This window comes from Ixodes scapularis, unplaced genomic scaffold (assembly GCF_016920785.2).
Source record: "Ixodes scapularis isolate PalLabHiFi unplaced genomic scaffold, ASM1692078v2 PGA_scaffold10__122_contigs__length_95168666, whole genome shotgun sequence".
NCBI classification, from domain to species: domain Eukaryota; kingdom Metazoa; phylum Arthropoda; class Arachnida; order Ixodida; family Ixodidae; genus Ixodes; species Ixodes scapularis.
Window position 1 is genome coordinate 57,913,920 of NW_024609836.1, and position 18,450 is coordinate 57,932,369.

At 45.2% G+C, this 18,450-nt stretch overlaps 1 protein-coding gene across 1 annotated transcript; it reads left to right on the forward strand.

Moving 5' to 3' along the window:
* Nucleotides 1–1,417: 1,417 nt before the first annotated feature.
* Nucleotides 1,418–18,450, forward strand: LOC115331661 (E3 ubiquitin-protein ligase DCST1). Its single transcript, XM_040209075.2, has 14 exons — nt 1,418–1,599; nt 1,682–1,750; nt 3,239–3,419; nt 5,321–5,458; nt 6,060–6,187; nt 8,480–8,634; nt 9,249–9,348; nt 10,235–10,330; nt 11,174–11,300; nt 12,385–12,501; nt 15,531–15,673; nt 17,017–17,130; nt 17,638–17,826; nt 18,231–18,450. The coding sequence occupies exons 1-14, from the start codon at nt 1,474–1,476 to the stop codon at nt 18,291–18,293; spliced, it is 1,746 nt and encodes a 581-aa protein (XP_040065009.2). The 5' UTR covers nt 1,418–1,473; the 3' UTR covers nt 18,294–18,450.

Genomic DNA, 18,450 nt, shown 5'->3' on the forward strand with positions numbered 1-18,450 from the left:
TACGCCGTCTCGACGAAAGCTCGCGCCATCTCGTGGCTCATCGTGCCGTTCCTGTGCGGCCGGGCAGGCCGCACCATGCTCGTCACCGCCAGTGTCTCCATCGTCCTCAAAGGTGACCACAATGTTTCCGGTACAGCTGCTGAGAACACCGTTTCGTTGTTGTCGTCTTTGTAAAACACACCCTTCAATCTAAAAAAAAAACAAAAAACATTTGGAGCGTTTATTTTCTTGCATAGCACTTTGATGGCCAATCGCAGGAGTCCACGAGAGGAGCTCGGAGATTGACGTGGCTGAAAATATGTTTAGACCTACAAAAGTCGCCCCTTTGCCGTACTAGCGCGTGGCAAAGGCACTGGTAACGCATAACCCAGGAGCGCGCTCGTTTCAGTAAGCAGAGCGCCGCAGTATGTCTGGACCTGTGATGTTTTGTCCCCCTGCGGGAGTAACACCGATGAGCTCGAGGAAGACGTTCGGCTGGTCTCCACCAGAGGGGGAGACGAGCGCTGGCGTTCGTGCTCGGCTGGCACTCGGCTTGTCGACTGCAGTTCCAGCAGTCGTATGACACACTGTCACAAACCGGCTGCGCTCTGAAACTGCGCATGGTAAAACGCCATGCATAGTGTAACAACGAGAACTGTTTTTTGTATTTCTTTTCTTAGGTTTGTAGGTTGCAGCGTTTAGCTCGCCCAAGAGCTTTGCAGATAAGCACAGGGTGTCCCCCAAAACAGTTTGCAGGGTTGTTTTAACCGCAAAAATGCACTATATATCGCCGAATTCTCATTTTCCGCCCGAGTGTAGCGCTAGATGTCCGAACCAGATGACAAAGTTTCAGCACTAACCGATATCTTAAGAAAAAGTTATGAATAATTTTCTGAAATTTTTAGTGGAAAGGATGGGGACGATGTTCGCCTGTTTTCGGTTTCTGGCGCCAGAGAGTTCCATGGGTTCGAGAGATCCTTCGGCAGCCATTTTCCCATTGAAATTTTCAAAAAATCACTTTTAACTTTTGAATAAGACAGCGGTTAGTGCTGAAACTTTGGCATCTCGCTCAGACCGCTAGCGCTGCATTTGGGTGGAAATTGAGCGTTCGGCGGTGTGTAGTTTATTTTTGGAACAAAAAAAACAACAAAAAACTTGTAAAAATTTTTGGGATTTTGTTTTGTTTATATATTTATTTTTATTTTTGGGCGCCATTGTTTTACCGTGGGTATAAAATAAATGCGACAATGTTATGAGCGACCATTTGTGAAAGAGTATGCGTACATTTGATCTCGCAAATGGTGCAAAACCTTCAGTTTGTCTGTACGGTGACATGGAATGTTCCAAGTCTATCTGATTGATGGCGCCAGTCTGTCAGTGTGTTCCCTCGTCATAATGGTTGACAAGCGGGCGTAACGCCGTCGGTCGATTCCTCAAATGGCAATGTGCGGATCAGCCTTTAACAGATGATGCCCCCCAGGTCCTGTGGAGAACATGATGACCAACAGTAAGGTGGCCGTGGATTCCTTCCTCTGCCTGGGACGCTTATCTTACAACCATACCAAGGAACGACTCCTGCTCATGTACAAGCCCATAAAACGAATCATCTGGGATTTCGATGTCAGTATCATCGAGCCTCAATGGCCATCCCGACAGGGAACGTCATACGTGTTCCTCTTGTCATTTTTGTATACCATTTCAGGAACAAGCTAAAGTAATTCACAACGAAACCTCAGGCATCGACAGCAATGTGAAGCCCATTGAAAAGGAGGTAAGCAGCTCGCCAAGAAAGATATCGCGATAAGGTTGTTTTTCTGGATATAAATAACACATGAGGGTCGAGTTACCCATTGTGCTCGCACCGACAAACACGCATATTTACCAAGAAAAAAAGCATAAGTACTATAGTCAGTGAGCGCGTAACAAATGCCGGTTGCTGCTTATTTGTACTCTTCTTAAACGTAATACGTTCTACTCCTTTTCTCTCAGCTAATACCTTAAACTCATTGACTGTGGGGCGTTAATAAAATGCTCAAGAGCCGCCACGCCTTTCATTTTTTTTTTATATAATTGTCGGTGACTGTTATATATTACGCCCGATGATAGTGATACGGATATCGTAAACCCGATTCACCACGCAGCGCGTAAACTATCGCGATTTGTATTTGCGTGATTTTTTTTTAACCTGGAATTTAAGAAACGTCGTAACTACGAGTGTTCTTCAATCACCAGATGAGCGACAGCATAATGCTGACCTGTTAAACATGTGTGATCGGATTAAGTTCTCTATATGCACCCTTTGAAAAAAAAAAAAATCTGGCCGTAAAAGAATTTTTAGAGGTTTTTTGTCTTTAGCATATTTTTCACCTCTAAAAAAAAGTTCGTTTAAGCACGCCATAAAAAGTTTCTTCGTGAAAAACCTGCCGGTTTCTTTTAAGCTCCCTTTTTTATAAGAAAAAGCTTCTCATTACCCAGTTGCCTTTTAGTGCGCCAAGGGCCGAGGGTGCTCGAGGCGCAACCGTTTTTTACGAGCTGAAAGAGTTCTTGTGGCGTCGAAGATCCTTTCGTGAACGGATTTTTTTACAATGTATAGTTACAGACAGAGTAAAAGAACACAGAACGAGGAGGGTTCCTAGCCCCATTTTATTATAGCTCTGCACTCAATAGCGCTACTAAATTAGCCAATCCGAACGCCGAAGAACAACAGAAAACGCTTCACACACACAAAAAAAAAACCTATAGCTTTGTTTAGTTCGCAATGCACCGAGGTGCATTCGGCATTCAGCTGGGCTTTGTTTCTGAGGATGTCAATCTCCAAGCAAGGGTGTATTTGGCAACGCCACCTAGAGCTAATCGGCAATGCCTGTGAAGTACCTCCTCTTTTTTCGCGGAAAGTCAACACCCTGGCATGGCTCCAACTCAACGAATGGGCCCGAGCCCGATTCTGAGAGTCCTTCAACACATCGATTCGACACGGGACCCAGTCTAACGTTGATGCAGCACTCGTGTGCAATCTTTGTCTGCGCTTGATCTCAATGTGAAGACGTCGAAATGCTAGCGCGCAGAGACTTTGATTATTCTAGGTTGTGCCCTGGCTGGGGGCTTCTCCCCCCCTTTCTGTGACGTCAGTAGAATTCTGCCCTCGTTACAAGAGAGGTCAGTTTTGTTTCGAATAATTCGTGTTTTGGAGCCTCGTCCGCAGTTCTTTATATAGCAACGGACAATGATCAACGCCCGTCTGAGCGGGAGTCTCGTGCAGGTCGAAAGCGACGAGGAAGCAAAGGCTATGGAAGCGGACGCCGACTACGTGGACAAGGTGTCCGACTCGGACTCGAGAACCAAGCTGGTCGAAGAGAAATACAAAGAGCTGCAAAAGGAGCTCGAACGGGACAAGGACATCGAAGCCAATTACGGAAAGAAGCTGGAACTCCGCTGCGAAGGCGAGTCGTCTACGATACTCTTTTCTAAAGTCGGAGCCACAGAGTGGCGGTCTCAAAAATCTCCTATAGTTAAGACCTAATGGCGGGGATCAGAATAGATCAAGTAACGTCAGTTTCTGGAGTTGTAGACGACGTACAAGGGTCAACTTGTCAGAACCAATTCCCCGCCTTCGCTTTCGAAGGCGTTCGCGCTTCCTTGTATGCCGAAGCTGTATGACGCCATTAAAACCTCAGGTTTGGCTCTGGACAGAATGGATAAAAGTTTTGAAAAACAAAGTCGACTGATTTTCGCTGGCTTCCTAACCTAGATTCGTCGCTATCAAGCGCGGGGTGAAAGCAAGCTTTTGCAGCATTTTCTCAGCGTGCACGCGCGACAATGTCGGGCCTGCCCTTCGCTACAGATGCTAAACTGAGAGCTCGTTCTGTGCACGCGCTGTGAACAATATGGTCAAACATGACGTCCACTGAATACAACCTTTGAGTGTGCCAATGCTTTAGCACAACGCCGCTCGTAGCACGTGGCGTGAATGCTCACGTTGCAAAACCCAGTGAATCTAGTTACTCGGAGTTAGGTTAGGTTAGGTAAGGATAGGATAGGTTGGGTTATGTTAGATTAGGACCGGTTCGGTTTCGTTAGGTTAGGTTAGGTTAGGTTAGATTTGTGATGCACGCTAAAAACCCCAGGCCGGCAGTCGTACTGCGCTGGCTTCATTTCTTCTGCTGCAGCGTTCGCCAGTGTCGTCGAGATGTACACCGACATTGTGGCATCTACATGTATGACGGGGAATTCTGTATGGGGACAAAAGAAGTCTTGTTTACATATAGAATACTGTCCACACCAGCACGAAGTGTTGTAATTCGTATTCCATGTTGCCAGTTAGAGTCTCCTCAGCAGTCGTGCTGAATTTGACAAATACGTGGCCAATATGCGCTTTTGAAGCAAAACCGCCAAATCTCAAACGCAGTCCGACTTTCCGCGAAAGGAACGTTCACAACGTAGAAAATGCACTATAGAATTTAAAAGGCAACTGTACTAAAATGGCGAGCCTCCATGGTGTGATAGTTTGGAGTAAGGTTTTATAAGTTTAGCTGCATCACTGAAACTAGAAAATTAACGGAGCTTGAACCTCAAAGTTTTACGTCTCAGAATTTAGTCTATCTTTGTCTCATTTTTTCACCAACAGGATGTTCATAAGTCATTGATTCTCAGTACGTCACACCCTCTTTCGGTCCTTTTCCTCTCGAGAAAGAGAAAATTATATTACTTGTGCTGGGACAAAAAACGAAAAAGAAGAATGCGCTGGGGAAGTGGTTGGGGTTACCCCCCTTTTCCTTCTCCCAGCCATTTTTTTTTTTTTTTGTATTTAAGAGATATTAAACATGTGTAATCTAGAACTTTTTTTTTTTCTGATTAAGACCATGCACAAAAATTGATTAATCCTTTTCGGCATTGAACGTTGAAAATTATACACAAGATATGCGTTTGTTTTTCTTTAACTTTTAGATCAAGCGGTCCTTGAACAAGCCAAGCAAATGAATTTCTGGAATATTTCATTTTCTTTATTAAAACGAGTAAGAAAGCTACTTGAAAACAAATATAGGTAATACTAATTATAGGGTATAGTCAAACTTCCCTGACATTAAACCATAAAAATCATTTACCAGCGAAAAAAAAAATATTATATGCTTCGTGGTCAGAGGAAACGTTTGGTTTTTCTTTACAGAATACATCCGAACCTACCAGTTGATATCGCCTCATCGAATATCAAGCTCAGCTGATGAAAATATTAACCTCATATTTTAAATTAAAATATAAAGGGGAAAAATAAAAAAAAAGAAGAAGAGAGACTGAGGACTTTGTGTTTTACAATACCTAAGAGACAAACTTTAATTATTTTCAGGCATCTTTTCTCAAGGCGTTCGAGGCTGCAGACTTGCCTTTCGTGCTGCCGAAGACCGATGTTTTCAAGCGTTGTGGGTACTCGGCTACCTTCTCTGCTGGCCAATGAAACTGACCATTTTATGCCACGTCGTAAGCAGTGAGTGTCCGATTATTGTTGTTACTTCCAACAGAGCCTCTGTGCAATCATATATAAGTAAATTAACTTCCAGAAATTTTGCCACGCTTTGAGAAGATAATTCATCTCGTAGAGCACATCCTAAGTGCCGCTGGATCCACAAGATGACATTACTGTAAAATACCGTGCAAGCGCCCACTCAAAATTTCGAGATAAATATTAAAAAAATTGGGGATGGGCGCTTGTCCGGTCATCGATTTTACATATAAATGTACTGTGTATATTTTCTCAGAGCTTACAAATTTGAGAATGAGCGCAAAATGTGGTATGGGTGGATTCGCGGTATTCTACGGCAGGTCGAGGGCCTGAAGAGCCCGTGTATCCATATACGAGGTTTTCTTGATTTTGTTTGACAAGAAATAAGGCCGACTGTAGCTTTTCGATTACCACAGCGCTTCAGTTTGTAATCTTTAACTTTGACGAAGGCTTACGTTTTGTTCGAAGTATAGAATGAATATTTAGAAGCTTGTTTTTTTTAGTGGAAATATTCTTAATCTTAACAAACCTTAAACATTGCTATACGGTAACTAAGCAGAGCTTTTTTTTTTACATCTTTCTTTAGCATTTTTAGGGAAACGAACATGCGACGGCTTGCAGCCAATAAACACCGGCTTCGGCGAGAGCATCTCGGTGATGGAGTCGGTCAAACAGGAATTCGACAAGAACTTCAAGGTCAATGTTCAGTATAAGGTAGCATAATCTTTCATCGTAGAGATCGTGTGTTAATCAAAACAGCAAATATGTTTTGACCTAAAAAAAAACACCCTGTGCGGCGGCACTTTCATCGTGTTTAGAGGCACAACGCAGGTCGTTATTTTATGGCTAAACATACTTTAAAAGGAAGCTGAAGAGGTCCCTGACTGGGAAAACAAAAACTAAAAGCTTTAATGTAGGCGCCCTAAAATGCATGTCTTAAGTTGTATCTTGCTCTTATTAGCAGGAGCGTCGTAATCGCCAAAAAAAAAAAAATCTGACGTGGCTTCGCCCGTTGCTGCACGTCGAGCTCAGGGGACCGCGAAAGCGGAAAGAAAAGCGACCAGAAGTGACGTCATCGTCGGGGTCGGACGACCCTTGCTTGCCACTAAGCTGGTGCGGGGATGCAGGCGATGACGTCACGACCCTTTGGACAGGTAATGGACGACAGGGAGGTTCTCAGCATGACCTGTGACAAACTCTACACGTATTTTGCAATATAAATGCTGTTCACGTGTGCCTCTGCCCAAGTTAGGTGCGATTACTGAATTCACGGGACGAAAAGCTATTCGCAACTTCAGCCGACCGCTCGCCCTCTTGCGGATGAGCGAAGAACCAGAGAAGTGGGGACGGCGGCGGAGATGGTGGCGAGGACTGTCGGCCTTTCTGCTGCTGTTCCGGCCGGCGTGCTTGTGGATCACGCAGTTTTCGCGAAAAAGCGAGTGCATTGAAAGAGGATTCGTTGTGGTCCGCTTTGCAACAGCGTTGCACGAAGGGACCGGGATGTCTCTTTTCATTAGGGGCTTTTAGTAGGTCGCATACGCTGCGGATATCCGGTCCTGCGGTCGCAATCACAATCTTTGCTCAACGTGACGTCAAAAGCTTAATTTGCTAGTGCAAAGTTCTTGCGTACGGTCTACGAAAAGTCTATTCTTTCCAGAGAGTATGTGGCAGCACTGGTGCTCAACTGTGCATTGAGTGATGAACATCGGGAACGTGTTCGCACTTTATGCGCTGAAAGGTTGTGACAACGAACACCACAGTTTGCTCCACGTACTTTCAAAAGACAGACTACGCGTACCTGCTGTCAGTTAGTTACAAATGAAAAGAAATAAATTTTCGCAGCATTTTTAAGCGCGTGTGTGTGCCGATTGTGAGAAGTGAACCTCTCACATAAAGACATCAATACTGTGAACGCTGCTCTACCGAGCTTGACATTCAGCCCGCGTGGCTCACGTTTTGGAGCACTAATGACCAGGCACAGTGCAAACACCACGATATTTTCACCACCCACAAATATATTTTGCCATATACAATGACGTGACCGGCGCCCAAAACGCGCTCGCCCTCTGGAAAGCCTCAACTTAAAAACCTTAAGAAAGGAATTCTCGTTTGTCTAACACACGTTATCATCTTCGTCATCAGTTTACGTTCCTACCCCGACCGTTTCGCATTTGTAGCCATTTAAATTAATTTAGGCTCACGGACAAGCGTCATAAAGCCGGCGCATAGAAACTATTTCCCCGTCTCTTCCGCCATCTTGGAACAACCGTCAGATTTCTCGAAAAGTGCTTCACTTCTTTTCATAAGCCACGTCATTGGCCGAGTTCTCTCTGTGGATTACAGCAATTGGTTTTCTTAAGCGCTTCGCGGGAAAGAAGACACTGCAAATTTCGTGGATCGCTTATAGACCTTTTCCATTAATTCACGTCTCCAGCCACGTAGTTTACACATCCGGTATGTGCGACGAAAAAAGAAATTCCCATTACAACCTGCAACAATGAAAACTATATAACATTAGTAAAACAAGAAAGATTGACAGCCATGATAAAAACATGAACAACTTCCAGTTCACGAAGTTGTAGTTGTACTTGTTGGTGAACGTTATGAAGCATGGTGTAAGGAGCAAAAAAACAATGGACACAAGGACGCCTGTGCCTGTGTCTTATCATTCTGTAAGTTTTTTTTTTTTGTTTTTTTTTGTTTTTTGTTTTACACCATGCTTCGTACCTCATAGTTGCGTGGCAAGGGCAAGACGATGTCTTCCCCCACACCGGAAGTTCCGCGAATCAAGGTGGCGACAACCACGCAGAAAAGGCCTATGGGAGAACTCTTTAAAGAAATTTATTTATTTACGTATTTATTTGTCACTACCCACTTGGCATGATATGAGCATGCGAGTCATTGTATTAAGTGTCACACCCTTACCTTCGTTTCCTGGTCGAAACGCTTATCGTTCGGGCATGTCCTTTTCAGAAAAGCGCGCTAACCACGCGTCGATTCCGACAGGTAATTCTACCCGAGGACGCCATCAACGTGATCACGCCCGAAGACCTCCAGAAAAAGGTGAACAGTGAATTCGAGCACCGCAAGAAAGGAATTGGCCTCCTCTCGACGCTGCTGAGTCAGGTGTTCGCGATAGTCGTCGCATCGGCCGTACTTGAGTAAGCTCCTCACAGTTCTTTTTTTCTTTTCTACGCTGAAATGCTACTCTCTCATAAGCTCCTGTACGTACAGACTATCCCACAATTCCCTCGGAACACTAACCATGCTTGATAAAGTGCCAGCTGAACGTTTTAAGGACTCACACACAGAGACGAACAAAAAGGCAGACACACCGCTGGCTTCTTCGTCTCTGTGTGTGTGTCCTTAAAACGTTCAGCTGGCACTTTAACAAGCATGAACCAACTATAAGCCGTCACTAATCAATCGTGCAGGGTGTGGCGAGTCTTCCGCATCTCATTATCCCCCCGCAGCCAATGAGATCGCCGCATTAGTACCCAAGGACCAATCACGAAGCAAGAATCGTGAACATAAAAAGCCACAACCTCCGTTTCTTGAGCTGTCAGTTGCTCTAGTTGACTCTAAGCCACAGTGGTAATGGCCACCGTGGAGTATAACGGCAAGGGCGACGTTGCTAGTAGGCTCCAAACCAAAACTATTTCAAAGGCGCTACGATTTTATTGGCGCTGAAGCGATGACGGTGTTATTAAAGGAAATTTTTCGCAATTCTTCCTAATACCTTGTTTCTCTATCTGCTTGTTGTATTTTCTATCAGGGCCAGAAACTACGTCGATAAATACCTGGACGACGTGACCTTCGATAACCGTTACATTACGGAATACTTCGGTAAAATCGACGATAGACGCGCAAGAAATGTAAGAAATGGAACTTCAAAGAAACGTTGGATGGCATTGCCCATGCATAGCCTCCTTTATTCTAGAAAGCCTATCAAATAGCGAGAAAAAAAAAACGTGGCCGCTCTAAAGGGGAAAGGAGATAAGAGAAGAGGGCACGCGCAGGGGCTCTGCCAGCGCCAAAAAATTCCCCAGCGGCAAAACCGGAAACACAAACACGCTGCCTTTTACTTTTGCTTTTTTTTTTTTTTTAGCAGAATAAAACATTTTGCGTCGACCTCCTTCTATTCCGACCCTTCTTCTTCCTCCGTCACGGTTTGCTGTTTCGCGGAAAGGCCACCGCGCGTAATTGGCGCTGGCTGAAGGGCTAGCCTAGAGTTCCTGTATATGCTACCTACGGTAGCAGAGTTGCGCATTCAGCTTCGGCGCGTGGCCGTAGAGCCGGCTTTCCCGCAAGAGATGGATGCTTTGCTCCTCACGTGACTAAATTTGGCGAATAGCGGCGCCGCGCGCGCCGCCGCGCATGGAAAACAGGAGAGGAGGAAAAGGAGGCGGAAAGCAGGGAAACATACGCCGGGGCAAGAGAAACGTCGGCGGAGCGACCGTAAAGGTGGCTTTCTTGCACGCCACCGGATGCCTTGCTCCTCACGTGACGGATCTCGGCGAATAGCGGCGTGGCGGCGCGGGGAAAACAAATGCGCAACTCTGGCTCCCGTAGGGAGCCTATACAGGAACTCTAGGCTAGCCCAGAAGTGCCTCTGCGGTACTATATGGGTAACCGTTTGGCGCTGCTCCTCACCTATATCCGGCGGTCGCGCGTTCAATGGCTCCGTCGGGGAATTGACAAACATTCGGGAAGAAAGGAGGTTATGGCCCATGTTATTCAATTGTTTTGCTTTCTTTCAAGGGCCTCATTACGCTATTACCTCTCAAGAGATACGAGGCTATAGACATCTACGACCCACTGGAGTTTCGTATGTCCAGAAAAGAATACTCAATGGTGGTAAGCCTTCCTTAGTACACGACTGCGTACCAAGACAAATAATCACAAATGCAATGAAACAATAGGTAACAAACGAACTTGCGAATACTTGAATCCAATTCAATGTGCTGTCTTTTCAAAAATATGGTGCGGGATAAATTACTGTCGTGTTTTCGATTGATTGAATCCTCGCGTGCGTTGGATTTCATTCGAAACCTAGAAGATTATACGGGAATGCGCTGTATGGCAGCATGTTCTTCAGTGGTCAACGGGTTTAATAAAATTACTTGATTCCTTAATTACTAAGAAAAAAACAAAATGTATCTCTTCTCAATGATCGATGTCCAATGTACGGAAGCAAAAATCTAATAACCTATTTACCTATGGGTTTGTTGGCTGAAGATTTAATTTTGAATAGTCTGGTAAACGTTTACAGCAGCACCGCGTCTCATGCATAATTCACTCCAAGAAATCAGCCGTGTCTAGCTTCCTGCGAAGCACATAGGAGAGCAAATCGCTGCAAACCGCGGAGGGAGCTTTGCGGGAAACGAGGCTGAAAGTATGTTAAGACCCTAAAAACATTTGCGCTGTGGCACTGAGCATGACGTAAGCAAATGAAAAGGCATGTTCAGTGTACAACGCAGACTTCATTTTCAGGTGTAGATATTATTTCAGCTTTGTCGTCCGCCCACCGTCCCATGTAAATATCATCGATCGGCTCTGCCGAGTGTTTTGCAGAAAAGTAGACGCACCGGACTTTTTAAAGCGTAGTTTTATTGGCTTATGTGGGTATTACATTGTAATGTATTCGAATGAAAAATAAACAAATACTCTAATGTATTGCATTTAAATGCCGTTCTGCAGATGCGAGGAATAGGAGGCGAACTGGTTCACGTCGTCTTCGGGACTATAATGCTCGGTCTGGACTCCCTGATCTACGACGTGCTAGATATTATCAGGCGCAACGCCGAGGTTCAGTTTGTCCAGGAGGGTAAGTAGTGTAAATAATTTGAATGATAATATAAAAGCGCTGTTCCTGTATTTTTTTTAGGGCGAAGGACTTATCTGTTTTATTACGCAAAAAAGCGGCAGTCACGGTTGTGCCCAAAAGATGCATGGTCACACCAATCCGTCATCAAGAGCGCGCCTCAGAAATGAAACACAAAGAAAAGCACAGCAACGCAGATGCTTAGTCACGGAAACCGGCGGGGGCGCTCAAGGTCATAGCGGAGGCGCCTCAGAAATAAAACACAAAGAAAAGCACAGCAACGCAGATGCTTAGTCACGGAAACCGGCGGGGGCGCTCAAGGTCATAGCGGAGGCGCCTCAGAAATGAAACACAAAGAAAAGCACAGCAACGCAGATGCTTAGTCACGGAAACCGGCGGGGGCGCTCAAGGTCATAGCGGAGGCGCCTCAGAAATAAAACACAAAGAAAAGCACAGCAACACAGATGCTTCGTCACGGAAGGCGTCGTGAAGCCGGCGGGGTTCGCGCACCTGCGCAATGAGGGAGCGTAATGTCCCCGCTAAAGAGCCGTGTCAAAAAAAAAAAAAAAAAAAAAAAAAAACGTGGCGCGCTGTTTGTAGGATTGCGCTGCGCGAACGAATGCTTTCGCATTCCTACACGTAAGCAGTCTTAAGTGTATCTGCCAAATTTTTTTTCTACAACTTTCCAGGATATTTTTCTCCTTCTGCCGAAGTCTCGCGTTAAATTCATCATGGTGAACTTCCACCAGCTCAAATGCGCGCTGACTGCATTTTAGATAAATACATTTTTTCTTAACGTCTCAAAGAGGAAGCAGAAGAGTCATTTCCGCATTGCTCGAACATGCAGGAAACAGTGTTCGTCGACAAGCAAAGAAAAACAAAGTTTGGTTGGTTTGTTGGTGGAAACAATATCCTGGTTTGTACGCTAGTGCAAACGACGAACTCGTGAGAATAACCAATTGCGTCATATGAAGTCAGAACCCGTTACATACAAACATTATGTGATAAAACGTACCGTGTTTTCAAATGCCACACGAACGCTTGTTATAGTTGAAAACGCAACATGTGAACTTCTTTCGGGTGACAGGCTACCATCGGATAGCGATGCAAGTGTTTGGAACGGGAGCTGTGAGCAATCTGGTGAGGAAAGTCTTCAAGGATTTCGACGTCGAAGAAAAGTTGGAGAAAATAGCCAGCAACGCACGTGCGTACCATTCCACATAATCGGCATAGTAAAAGAGGAACGGAAACGAAATGATCTGAGCGCGAGCTCTCTACTCTTCGCTTGAAAGCCGGGCAGCTATAGGGAGTATTCACTGGCGGCCATAGCTGTGTGCGCGAATGCTGAGCGTGTGCTGACGGCGAGCTTCCACAGTTCTTATGCAACGTGCATTCCGCACCATCAAGACTGCCGGTCTTAGCAACCTATTGGTGTGGGCTCGTTCTGAGCATGGGCTCTAAATAGCACCCACAAATATGGCGTTTAGTGAATACTCCCTATAGAAGCGCAATGCGTATCGCGCTCGTGGTGAAGTCAATAGTTCCTGCATGGCCAAGGATGCCAAGGGTACTGTAGTCGCGTGAAAATCTCGCCTAGGAGTAATACCTCAGGACTATACGTCCTTTGGGGTATACACCATTCCAATATTTACAAGTCCTCATCCCAGCGTACGATCTCCTCAACCCAGCACTCGGATGTACGTCGCTTTACAAAGCGAGCAAATCACGCGCCATACACAAGAACAATAAAAATGGAACTGACCAGGTGACCTTTTTTGGAAAGATCTATAGTTCTATACATAGCTTTCCCATAACGTCATTCGCCGCCATGCCGGTATTTTATGTGCCGTGAGCGTTCGGTTCACCGTGTTAGTCTCACACCGCAGGAGTAGTAGCTTCAGGGAACCGGTAAGTAGAAATAACCGTCAATACCCAGCAATGGCGACACCTGCAAGCTATGTATAGAAGGTATTCACTGGGTGCCGTATTTGGACGCAATATTCACAGCGTATCCGGGGGAGGGGGGGGGGGAGGGGTATCATGGTTGGCCTGTCAAAGGTCCCAGCATTTTCGGATCAAGCTCCTACCTAACGCCTGTGAAGAATGGCGACTTTGATGGTGTGAAATGCACGTTGCGGAAGCACAGTTGGAGATTTAAAGGGGACATAAAACGATTTTTCTACTTTCGCTAAATAGTACTTAGAATCCCTTCCTAACGTTAATAACTGAATAAACTTGCCTTAGGTTTTCTTTCTGTGCAATGGCAGTCGGCAAATAAATTCGAGAAATATGAGCATCGTTCATCACCTTACCTCGGAACCAGAACAAGCGGCCACATGGCCTGGTGCCTGCCCTATGCCGCCAACGTTAATCAAAACCACGCGATGGGGTTGGCAAGGTAGAAAACACGTACTGAGCTGCAAGCATTGTTAGAGTGCGGCTATTTTCGTCAACGCAGTGGTTGGACACGACCCAAGCGTCCGCCGAGGCATTGATTATTACGAGCCGAAGTCGACTGCATACACAGTTCTCGTGTTTAATCCATGAAACGCGCTTGATTGTCGTCAGGCGGGAGCTTTCGATCCCAAAATTGCGTCACCAAGCTTTGCGAAGGCAAGACTGAAAGAAAAAGTCACCGTTTATCCTCGCAATTTTACCGCGACCATGAAGCTTCTGAGTCAGTGGCGGTCTGTGCGAGTATACTTGGACCAGACTAGGACCAATACGCCTCTGTAAAGTCATGAACGCTTCATCTCGACATCGTTTCATGACTCCTTTAACATCTACAACATAGTAAACGCGTTAGCGTTCTCGGCCAAATCACCTTCAGGACTAAGTAACTCAACGAGCGAGCCATACTGCCGCGAAGTGGCACTGCTCTTTAGGAACTCATGACGTGACGGCATTCCAACGAAGCTTCACAGACCGACACCAGACGCAATTTCGAAATCTCTTTATTTGTCTTAAAATTAGTTTTCTTTACTGTTCTGGCGGCAGTCCAGAAACACTTGTCTAGACTAGTGTTTCTGGACTACCGGCAGAACATAGATCGCATCTAAACAAAGAAATAAGTGCAAACATTTCGTTTCCGTGCCCTTTTCAGTAACGCATTCTTTTAGGGAAACCGAATTTGCTTAGCATAGTTTCCCGTGCACAGTGCCTTTTCATTACAAAACGCCAGCACATATTGTCCCTGATGTCATACCAGCGCGACGCTTTGATTGGAAGAAAGCGTTTAGAGAAGGACGATGCCAAACTCGAGACCAGTTGGTGTTCTAAAATTAAGAACAAATTGACCCATGTTTTGAAGTGGATGAGGGAGCTTGGATGTTGTCTGATATGTATACTGTTGCCTGCGGCTTTGCAAGACCAAAAACTTAACATAACATTAAAAAACTACAAACTACGGAAAGCTGAAAAACAGCCTAAACATTCAGACAGTTGTGGGGCTAGTGAGGATGCATATGACACAAAGGGGTTATCTCTATCAAAAGTTACAAGCTTGCTTTGTTTTTATCTGAGATCTTGTTTATTGCTATTGGGGAGGCAGGCACGATAGGTAATCCTCTTAAACTGTAATTTGTACTCAAATATTCGTGAAAAAAAAAACCCGTTCGATATCAGCAGGTAGTCTGATAATCAAAGTATAAGGCACACGTTTATCGTACTTATATAAACTATACCAGGAAACAATAACCACATTGTTACCATTACCTTAAAGCGACAGATTTTTTAGTAATGCCTTCCCGGCCAATCTTGAGCTCCAAGACTACGTATGTACAGATATATTATTTAATAACCACACGCGTGCCTCGCCCATTTCTGCAATTCAGCCTCTTTATAACGAAATTTTTGACCCCGATATGGACATGTAAGCTGAGAATTTCTTTAGAAAAGTAAAATGTTTCTAGCATTTGGTGTTTTTTGTGTTGCTTGATTTCGTTTTATTTTTTAAGAGTATAATCTCTGCTGTAGAACTTTAATGGGAACGTATCGGGTTATATCGTTTTGATAGTAATGCTCTTACTCTGTGAGCCCGAAACAGTTCAATGGTTTAATGTATTGGGTCAGTGCTTCGGTTTATGTTCTTAAAGTGTTCCAATATTTCGGCTCATCTGGATGTTTTGGACGCTATAAAAAACAATAAAGTAATACTAGTATAGTCACTGCCACTGACTGTTATGTGCTTCCATACAAAGATGTTAGAGTTAACTGTGTGTTTTTGCAATGTAGACTGCCTCCCAAAACCAGTGAAGACGTCACGGTGGCTGATCGCCCGTCTTTATCTTGTCTACGCTGCCATGATATCACTGGTGATCGCCGAGCTATTTGTTTTGAGATTCAGACGAGTTGTCTGCGCCTATTTTTTCAGAAAGGTGAGCGCTGTATTCGCATAAGATAATTCTGTTGTGTGAACGCTTAGATCGCGGAAATTATAATCAGCCATAAAGGGCGTCTGGTGTCTCCGCTGTATGGTGAGACATTTCGTCAGTGCAGTACCACCGGTACCCAGGAGTCTTCAACGGTTATCACGCTGTAGCGATTACACGACCGCACGCCGGTACGATGCTCATCCACATCAAAAAAAAAAACGCTGGGAATTAAATCTAGGATCCGTGGGTTGCGCAGCGCGAGCTTTATTCGCCCCACGTGATCCGAGTTGCGGTGTGTTAGGGCCCAGCGATCTCCTTATGTTTACTTTGACTGAAACAAAAAATGTCAACTTATTTCTGCGAAGCAATTATCACGCTTCTCTCGCTCGTTTCTGTTCCCAGCAGCGAAATCAACAATGAAACGTGTGCGCCACGTAACTGCTTGATCGTTTAATATATACTATGATATTGGTTTATGTACAGTGGTGGAAACAGTCAACGAAGCCACAGGAGCGTGCTGTCTGGAGCTACACGTGTGCGTTGCGCTGGCGGCAAAAGGATCCACGCGAGCCGGGCGCAGGCCGGTCGCGAGATTAGCGGCTATCAACGTCCGCTTATCCGGGCTTGCTTTTCATAGCCAGCCATTAAAATAGATTAGTGCTATCGAACATAGCAAGGCCGGACAGCCGGAGGGTGATAGCCATTAATCTCGCAACAGGACGGCGCCCCGTTCACTGTACAATATGTTCGTCCACTTACGCAAGGAGTATTCTGCGCCCACGATTGAAGACAAGCAAGCCAAGACCAGATACGATTAAAGTTTACTTTCTTATATTCTCTTTGTTTTCCACAAGTTTATACGTAGACACTGATAACTTAAGAACGCAGGGCGTTGCCAGTCTGGGACAGCTTAATATAGAAGCCCAGTAGCCAATCTACAAAGTGGCCAACCAGTAGCCAATGCGATTGCAGCATTAGCCGATAAAGACGCTCAACAACGAGTCACGAAGCTAGAATTGTGGACATATGCTAAGCTATGCATTTCATAAGGTGTCAGTGAGTATAGCATATTAATGGTTACGAGATTGTAACTATAACCGGTTGAACTACATTGCATCTTGTAATTCGAAAAATATCAATGCCTATTTTTTAGTTTCTTTTTTTTTTTTTAAACATTAAGCGTTTTATTTAGTCACTGCGAGTATCTCATTACTACTACCCTCACAGCAACGTGTACGATACTATTACTGTAATTTAATAGCAGTGGCCTTAAACGTATGATTGATCGATCGCATAATTTAATGAAAAGTAATGAAGTGAATCTGTTGTTTTCCGTTTTCCAAAAGAGAGAGAAGAAAAGGATCATTCACCTGTACAACAAAACGCTCAAGAGGAGGGTGGGATACATCAAGTACGTCCGTCATAGGATCCGGCGGCTCGTCCGAGAGAGAGAATTCGACGTACGTATAACTCGTGAACGCCTTCATCAACCCCATCATAATCGCGCAGCATGCAAATTCGACTCCAGTTATAGAACTGACGACGTCACAGATGTGTCATGCTATCGCCGACCGCGATCCTGGCGGTATCGCAGCAGCGGCGGTAGATGTGCCAGACGCCTGGTCGCTGCTGTGTCGATCTCCAGCTTGAAAGTCCACAGACGCTTCTGCAGCCCAGAGTTGTGATGGTGCGATGAGAGCGACACCCGCGTTTGCTCGTGCTTTTTTCCGGAACTTTTACGATCAACCGTTAGGATCGCGACATCCGACAGCATGACATTCCTTTTTTTTTTTTTTTTTTTTTACGTCACTTGTTTTTCTTTCTGAACCACTTTGTCCAAGCCTATTGGCTGCTTGGTAATAATAAGATTATCTGGGCTCGCCACGCCCTGCGTATCTTAAGTTATTAGTGACTACAGCGTCCTTCTCCTCCGCAGTGGGGTGATGTATAGATCGTCCTATTCGCAGCTCGACGTCGGTTGGTTCGAATTCGTCCGCAAGATGGCTCCACGCGCCTACAGGCTTCTGCAGGTCTTGGGACTCGCTCACCGAAGGGTGTGTCTCGTGTGCGACGACCCCGAAGACTCTGATTTCTACGTTTGCACGACCGAAGTCTGCCAGTGCGTTTATTGCTTTCAGTGTTGGAACGAGATTGGCGTACGTATTTACCATGCTGCAATTAACTTTGGGATAGGCACACCTACGTAGTAACTGACGGGATGCAAAGGCAGGGGTGTACTTCAGTTTTCCGACCTCCAGTGTGAGCTTACTACCTTCGGTGCAGGTTCGGTGCCTCGTGAGCTTCTAACGTGTACGCGCAGTCAAGGCACCGCGGAATGAAACGAGCCCGTGCCGGAGGTCGGGCATCTGAAAGAGATGTCCTACATTTTAATGCGAAAGCATTAAAGCACCGATCTGTATAAGTATATCAATGTAGATATAAATTTTCCAGTAATTATTCCTTCGGAAGGTCACTTTTCCTGTAATTGTCTAGGGAGAAGCACACGAGTCTTTAAAAATAACTACCTTTAATTTTTCTCTCCTCTTTTTGTTTCTCGCAGAGGTGCTACGCGTGCGAGGAGTCACAAGAGGACGAGTCTCCGCTGAGTGACGAACTCGTCTAAAGCACCCTTTCAACGGCCTCTTTCATTCGTTCCCAGCGTTCGATTTCAAGCCTTCGTAAAATCACGGTGAATAGCATTAGACACAAAAAAGGGACGGATCAAAGGCATAAACAGAACACTCAAGTTCTGATGGAAGGTGTCGCTGACGTATGTATAG

Coding starts and splice junctions, on each gene's coding strand:
- LOC115331661 (XM_040209075.2), top strand. CDS start 1,474: ATGATGACCAACAGTAAGGTGGCCGTGGATTCCTTCCTCTGCCTGGGA. Junction 3,420..5,320: donor GCTGGAACTCCGCTGCGAAG/GCGAGTCGTCTA, acceptor AATTATTTTCAG/GCATCTTTTCTCAAGGCGTT. Junction 11,301..12,384: donor GGTTCAGTTTGTCCAGGAGG/GTAAGTAGTGTA, acceptor TTCGGGTGACAG/GCTACCATCGGATAGCGATG.